The 8,201-nt window shown below is 44.4% G+C and overlaps 1 protein-coding gene across 1 annotated transcript; it reads right to left on the bottom strand.

The window, feature by feature from the left end:
• Positions 1-1,667: 1,667 nt before the first annotated feature.
• Positions 1,668-5,929, bottom strand: LOC119360797. The gene is made up of 6 exons (XM_037626291.1): positions 5,514-5,929; positions 5,111-5,248; positions 4,779-5,009; positions 4,482-4,672; positions 2,691-3,206; positions 1,668-1,841 (listed from the first exon to the last, which is right to left on the bottom strand). The coding sequence occupies exons 1-6, from the start codon at positions 5,815-5,817 to the stop codon at positions 1,668-1,670; spliced, it is 1,554 nt and encodes a 517-aa protein (XP_037482188.1). The 5' UTR covers positions 5,818-5,929.
• Between the last annotated feature and the right edge of the window lie 2,272 nt (positions 5,930-8,201).

Here is an 8,201-nt window from a genome sequence, read left to right as displayed (position 1 = left end):
TTGCCCGGATGAAAACAGGTTACATAATAAGCAATATCACTATATTGCATATCTTGCAAGTCAAATAATGACTGATTTGTTCAGGGGTCTCTACCAACTTCTATGTTTTGGTATGTGACGGTTTCGAATTTTGCAAGAATCAGGGGGGAGTATCTTCCTGAATTATTCCTGTTGAATGCATTATATTATACTCTTTTTTCCTTCATGAGTTTATTTTTCAGGTTCTCATAAAGGTTTTTAATGAGGTAATATCAACATGAGATCATGTGTCATACTTTCTGTTTTCCTCACCGGGATTTTTAAGGAAGTATATACGACATATTTATTGTCCTCTAAACTCTATGAGTTTTCTCGTATTGAGTTGAAAGAGACAATAACCATTATATGTTGCACCATTTTCTCCTTATTTTTTCCACTGGGTTTGAAGGAGTTTTAGCAACATATTCTACACCACTCCTCATATTTTTCCCACAGGGTCTTTGGAGGAGACTCTTTCAAGATGATGATGCTACCTGGATAAGCATGGATTATGAGGAGTGTTAAGATTAATTAAATACTTAATTAAGGAACAATCCCTGCATGTATTAACCGCTGACGGATGCTATTTGGGCAACCGTCGCGCCGGTTCACATACAGACGCCTCTCCAACGAGGCGTCCTCTGTGTACCTATATATGTAGAATCATCAATGAAAGAGAGTAGTTCCATTCATTTGCTTTGGTTCTCAATACGACTGGCTAGTTAGGTAAACATGTTTGTTAATCACTCGGTTGGAATAGATCACCCATGGCTCCTCCTCCTCCTCCTGACTTTGAGCGGCCTCCTTCATTCTCTGTAGATGAGCTCGCTCGTGTGCGGGATGAATGGGAGGGTTTGTTTTGCCGGTGTCAGGATTAATTAAGAGCAAGTAGGGATCTCGTCCGTTGTGATGGTGAGATGGCACGCATGAGTATCGGGGTATGGGTATGAGTGGCCGGCTTCGGCTTGCCACGACGCATCATGTCTGAACAAATGTTCATAACTCTGGACGATAGTATTACCATATTTGTGTCATGTTGCTTACCAAAGACGTACTACTCCCGTCTCAAAAAAAAAAAGACGTACTACTCCTACACGATGAACACCTGAGGAAGTTGACCAAACACACTGCGACACAGTACTAACGTATTTGCATCACTTCCATGCTTATAATTAATCAAATCTCGAATACGCGTAACCGCATCAAAGCTTAGACCATGATCTGCGCGTGACAGTATCTCTATAAATCTCTATTCCTAAGGCCTCGTTTGGTACGCGAGGGTTGGAGGGGATTTCAGAGGAGAATCCACGAGGGGCCCAGAAACCTCTACAATCCCCGACGGGCTGTTTGGTATGCGAGGTTTCGCTGGCCCAATCCACCCGAGGTTTCAGAGGAGAACCCACGCGGTTCAGAAGGCACGAGGAGGCCCTCGCGGAATTGGAGCCATGCGCGAGACCGGAGCCTAGTCCTCGCGCCGCCGTCGGCAACAGCCTCCTCGACGCGCCGCCGTCGGCCGCAGCCTCCTCCTCGCGTCGCCGTCGTCCGAACAGGACAGGCAAAGCAACACCCTCACTGCCACTGAGAGGAGCCGCCCCGCCGCCGGATCTTCACCACCCCGCCGACGCTAGAGCGTCAACGTCCTCCGCCGGTTATTCCTGATGTGATTCCTCCCCTATCCTCCACCTCTCCATCCCCTCCCCTGCAAACTCTAGAGCTGTCTCTTCTTGCTCCTCGTCCGACACCCAGCGGCCATGGCTCGATCTGAATAGTTCGTTGCGTCCATCGATGAGACTGCTTGCCTCCATGGCCATCCCTCTCCTCTCCTGAAAATCATTGGAACCCGGCTCTTGTGAGAACCAGTACCTTGATTTGAATTTTTATAGAAGTGTGGGTTTTCATGCTGACAGAAATTAAGGTGTTTCTGGATGAGCTTTTACATTGACAGTAAATCAAGGTCCCTGGATGAACTTTTGCACATGAACAATGTTCAGTTTTGTCTGTCAACATAAATAAAAAAAACCCAAAATTCTGGACTAGAAGCAAGGTCCCGGGATGACAGTAAATAATTAGAGGGATTTAAATAATTAGAGTGTGGTTTGTCCAGCCTGCGCTAGTAGGTCAATGGATACTGATATTGTTGGTCCTGTCCCTTTGTTTCAATGGATATTGATATTGTTGGTTCCTTTCTAGTATGCTTTGTGTTTGGTCCCCATCCATAAATTAAGTCCAAGTCAAGCAAATTATGTTGTGGATACGAAGAATTGTTGCAAGATTAGATTTTTAACTGTTTTACAACATTTTAGTTCAATATGAAAATCCATCCCTGTCAAACAGTGTTTTGTACGAAGGGGATGTGTGGCTGGAGGGGGATTTGAGGTTGCAAGGGGATTGCGTGGAAGAGGGGGATTCACCAAATCCCTGAAATCCCGTCCTCACCAAACCTCTCAAATCCACTCTTACCAAACGAGGCCTAATGGACCCCGCGATCCCCGCAAAACCCCACCGATTTTCTTTTCCTCTAAAAAACAGCCATCTCCTTAATCTCTCATCCCACCGATTTTCTCTGCCACCTCCACCGGTTTTTGCTAGAACGAAGATAAAAAAACACCGATATTACAGATCGGGTTTCAGTCATCCATGGTAAATTTCTTAGGAGCAAAAAGCACCGTCACCTCAAACTGCCCGTAATTTAAAACTGAGTCATCAGGGAACCTGACAGCTCCAACAGCTCCTTCCTGGAAAGTCCACCAAAACAATGATTCCTCCATTTTTAAGCAAATATCCAATTTCCCCTCAGCCTTCACCGCGACAACATACTGGAACAGTTTTCCATTCCCAGAGAACTTATCATCAAACAGCACAATCTCACCATCAAAGCCACTAGTGAATGCAGTGAATCTCACATGATGAGGGCAGTCAATCTTTGCAGAGACTTGTATTACAGCCTCAACACTCTCATCAAGCAAGAGATAGTCGATGACCAAGCTGCCAAGGTCACTACTAACCTCTCCATCTAGCATTTCATCTAACTGGTACATCCCCTCAAACTCAGCATACAAAGAAAGCAACTGCTTGTCAGATGACCCATCTCCTTCCTCCTTTACCCAAAGATCAACTTCTAGTAATGCTCTGTCCCTGACTAAATACATTCCTCGACGAGGACTACAAAGAGGCAAGGTTAAGGAATCCTGCAATTAAAAAATATTAGTAAGCATTAGAACTCAACAAGATATATAAACCCAGTTTGGGATACATCAGTATATATCAACAAAATTAACTCGGCAAGACATGCATGATCATATTTGGACTAAAATCTAGTTATGTTTGAAATTACAAGCCAGACACTGTTTGGCATTTCTTTTACATGCATGCATTTTCAATCTTTCTCCACTCACTCATATATACCGCCACCCCCTCTTCAACATACACTAGGAAAATGCTTCTGTGCACCAAAGATGCAGCCGTGGGAACATGGTCTTCCCACGACGATGGGTGGATCAGGCCATACTCACCTGGACTGGTGGAGCAGCGGCTCCTATGGCCAAGCTCACTGTATGGGGAGAGGTGAGAAAGAAGGGGATAGGCAAGAGAGGAAGGCCGATTAAACTGTACAATGTCATGGTGGGCCTATATGATAATGTACTTAATTAGTATTTGTGATTCCTAAAAGAATGGGCACCTATCCTGTGACAGACATGGATGGCTCAGATTCAATGGGCAACTGTGCCCAGGTGCAAAAAAAAAACCTCCATTCACCTGTATTACTATCTTTGTAATTCCTAACTCCTAAAACAGGAAGACTGGGGATATCATAATCATCTCCCCCTAGCCAATATAGTCTGATCTAGAACCTTCTAAGCACCCTATGCAGAGTTGGTAAAAAAAAATGCCTTGTAAATCAGAAGATGACTAGTTTCATGTGCTATTGATGTTACAACTAGATCAGAATTCCAGGACTCCATAACATGTTAATGCCTGTGCGTAGAGAAATATGTGTTGCTTTGCAGGGAGTCAAAACACAACTTGTGTAATAAAGAAATAGAGTAAACATTTTATAATTATGTTAGGATAATCAAACATGACTACTTTTCCATGCTTTTGGCAGCACAATCATATAAAGTTTGCGGGATCTGATGGGCATGGAACTGATAGCGTGTTGACGCCGGAGAACATACTGAAAGGGGTGACAGCACAGCATAGTGCAATTATTGGTACAGGTAGTCAAGATTCAGTGGCCCTTTTTGTCGACCAAAAGTGACACAGATAACAAAAAGAACAAATCACAGAATTACCGCAAATGTATAATTATACCATTTACACAGAAAATGGAGGACTAAATGCATACATAATTTCCTTTTAGTGGATCCAACCAAGTAATGAAGAATCAAAACAACATAAATCTCACATCCACTGCAACTGAAAAGTTACATGGAAACAGAACCAGGCCTAGCTCGATCAATTACCTGGTCAACCATAAAAGCATCATCTCTGCAGGGACGGTTAAACACAAGATTCCGTAGTGGCTCCAGGGCATCCCGAACAGCAACAATTCCATAGACCCTAACAGGGTAGGAATAGGATTCGGAGATTGATAAATGCATCGCAAAGATCTGTAGCATCAGTCTTGGAACTCGTAACCCAAGAGTTGATCTAGCTGCAAAATATAGTGATAGCAAAAGTTGTTATAACAAACATAGGTAGATCACAGTCGCAGATTAATCGCTGGGTTAGCTAGGAATGAATGAGATCGACAAGCTTACCAGTGGAAGTATCATGGGTTTTATATTCACGGTGGTGGCAAAGGCCCCTGAAGACACATAGACCTGTTGCCTCAGGGAGTATTTTGAGAGGATAAGAAGGAAATGTGGCATTCTCATCTTCACTTGCTTCAATCTCCTCACACTTCTTCTGGTACTCGATGTTCCGTCTGGTGTAAATCCTACTCCATATGTCGTCTACTTTTGCTGCTGCTGCCACCGGAAATTTCTTCCCTGAGAAAACAAAACCAGTGTAGGATCGACTGACCAGTTAACTGTTTTTCGTTATCTGGACACATGACGAAAGTGGTATCTAATCTGCAAAAATTATATACCTGGGCAGTTTGTCTCCTCGTCGTCGGCATCCACTGCCAGCGGATCGTAATCCATCAAGTCGGACAAGTTGAGGCCATCAACAGGATCACGCACGGGAATGTCGTCCCAGTTTAGGAACTCGGACTCAGACTCTGATTCTGCGCGGTTACCCAAAAGTTTGATCGATAGGAAGCCTAGCTAAATCGGCGCAAAAGATTATTACTCCCTCCATTTCTAAATACAAGTCCTTTTAGATATTCCAAATACGGACTACATACGGAGCAAAATGAGTGAATCTACACTCTAAAATATGTCTATATCCATCCGTATGTAGTTCTTATCCAAATCTCTAAAAAGACTTGTATACAGTATTTAGGAACAGAGGAAGTAGAAAACATAGAGAAGCTAGGCGGTAATACTCACCGCTCTCGAGGAACCCTCTCTCTTTCTTCTCCGCCAACACCACCGCCGCCTCCTCTTCCTCCTCCTCCTCCTCCTCCTCCTCCTCCTCGAACGCATCAAGGAGACGATGGTGGGTAGAACCGAATAGATCTGGGGCGATTTCGAATCTAAACACATCGATGGGGGACTCCTCGCGAGTCTCATGGAGATGCCGGGGAAAGGGACCAAAAAGATCTGTGGGGATTTCGAAACTGGGCAGATGGCTGGGATAGCAGTCGCCGGGAAGGGCGTGTTGAGGACCCAGGCTCTCCTTCGCCGACAACATCGCGATGCTACGGTTTCGTCGGCTTCGGCGTCGGCGGAGACGCGTAAAAAGCTCTCGGGGGGCGAAGGATTCTTTCTTGATCTAGGAGCGAAATATTCGGTTTGGGGATTGGGGTTCGGTATGGATGGCCGAGAGACAGGTGAAACGGTAGGCTTGCTGCCTTGCTGGGTCGGTGATCCAAAATATCCGTGCCCGACTCGATGGAGTACATAAGGGCCCATCGAGGGCCCAACTCGCCTGCTCCTCCTTCGCTAAAAAAAAAAAGTAAGCGTGTACGTGCAACTCGAGAGCGAACATGCCAGCGTGCCCCCCTCCCGCACCCGTGCGCCCCTTGTGGGCCGGCGCACCCCTCCGCTCCCGTGCGCCCCTAGTGGGCCAGCCCATGAGCGGGGCTGAACGCCTCAGTTTTTTTAATTCATTTTTTACTATTTTTGCTTTCCGTTTTTTAAACATAATTCGCAATTTAGAAAAGTTCCGAATTTCAAAAAAAGTGAATTTTGTAAAAAAATGTTCGCGATTTCAAAATAATGAACATTTTTTGAATTTTAATGAAAATTTCTTTATTTCGACGAACAAATTTATCTGAGCATTTTTTAATAATGATGAACAGTTTTTTATATTTGATGAACAAAATTTGAATACGATGAACATTTTTAAACTTGATGAACAAAATTTGTATTCGAGAATACTTTTTCAAAAAAATGGAGGAACAAATTTTGAATTTGATGAATAAATTTTGAACTCAATGAACAAATTTTAAAGTTGGTGAACAATTTTTGAAATCGATGATGAACAAATTTTGAATTTGGTGAGCAATTTTGAAATTGATGAACAAATTTTGAATTTTTATGAACATTTTTTCAATCCAATGAACAAAAAAGGAATTTTATGAACATTTTTTGAACCTTTGGGCATTTTTACACACTGGCAGACATTTTTTGAATTTGATACAAAAAAATGTTCATGAATCTGGGAAAAAAGGAAAAAATTGAATTTGATGAATATTTTTGAATTTGATGAACACAATTTGAATTTTTATGAATATTTTTTCAATCCGATGAACAAAAAAGGAATTTTATGAACTTTTTTTGAATCGTTGAGCACTTTTACACATTGACGAACTTTTTTGAATTTGGTACAAAAAATGTTCATGAATATTGAAAGAAAAGAAAAAAGAAAAAGGAAAACAGAAAAGAAAAAAGAAAAAGAGAAATAAAGAAAAAATAAACGGGATATGGGCCAGCCTATAGGAACGCCCAACGCGCCAGGTTGCTTGACGGTGCCCTATGCGCCATATAGGAACCGGATCCTGGATGGGACAAATTTGGTGCTTTGACCATTTTTTAAACTTCAGCACGATCTAACCCCACATGTAAAAAAATTGGGACTTTGACCTTTTCTCTATCCCCGTAGTCCTTGGCGGTAGTGTATAACATGCTACCTCCAAAGTCTTCGATGGTAAAATTTAACTGCGCCGCCACGCCGCTGTAACGCGAAAAATATGCTACCGCCAAGGTTTTGGGGGGTAGGACATAATACCCTACTGCCAGAATCATAGACGGTAGGTTCTGCACTGCGCCGCATAAACCGGAGTAGCCTGCCTCCCTGCATTGCACTGCCTCAGACATCACAAAACATCAACCTAATCATGTGCCAGATTCCATGACACAAATATATTGTTGTAACGCCCCGGATTCGATGCGCCAGGTGTTTGCCAGTTATTCGTCGGCGTTGCCATGTCATTTGCTTGCGTGTTGCATTTTATCATGTCATCATGTGCATCTCATTTTGCATACGTGTTCGTCTCATGCATCCGAGCATTTCCCCGTTGTCCGTTTTGCAATCCGGCACTCCTATGTCCTCCGACGTTCCCCTTTTGTCTCTTGTTGTGAGAGGGTGTTAAACATTCTCGGAATGGACCGAGGTTTGCCAAGCGGCCTTGGTACACCACCGGTAGACCGCCTGTCAAGTTTTGTTCCATTTGGAGGTCATTTGATGCTCCAACGGTTAACCGGGTAACCACAAAGCCCCTTTTGTCTTGCAGCCCAACACCCCTCCAAAGTGGCCCAATAACCCATCCAAACCCCCTCCATGTTCTCGGTCGTTCGATTACGATCGTGTGGGCGAAAACCGCACCCCATTTGGAGTCTCCTAGCTCCCTCTACCTATAAATAGGTGTCCCCCTCCATTTTTCGCGGACGAAACCCTAGCCCCGCTCCTTCCGCGCCACCGGACGTGTCCACCCTGCCGCCGGACGCGTCCACCGCCGCCTCCACGTCGCCCCGACGAATCAGGGCGTGCCATGTCAGCCCGCCGCGGCCCGGAGCCAGTGGCATCGCGCCACGTGGCCCCTCCGCCTCCTCCCGCCGCCGCCGGCCCGCGGG

The sequence above is a fragment of the Triticum dicoccoides genome, chromosome 2B (assembly GCF_002162155.2).
Source record: "Triticum dicoccoides isolate Atlit2015 ecotype Zavitan chromosome 2B, WEW_v2.0, whole genome shotgun sequence".
Classification (NCBI taxonomy): Eukaryota; Viridiplantae; Streptophyta; class Magnoliopsida; order Poales; family Poaceae; genus Triticum; species Triticum dicoccoides.
Note: the sequence above shows the minus strand (reverse complement) of the source record. Positions and strands in the feature narration are given on the sequence as shown.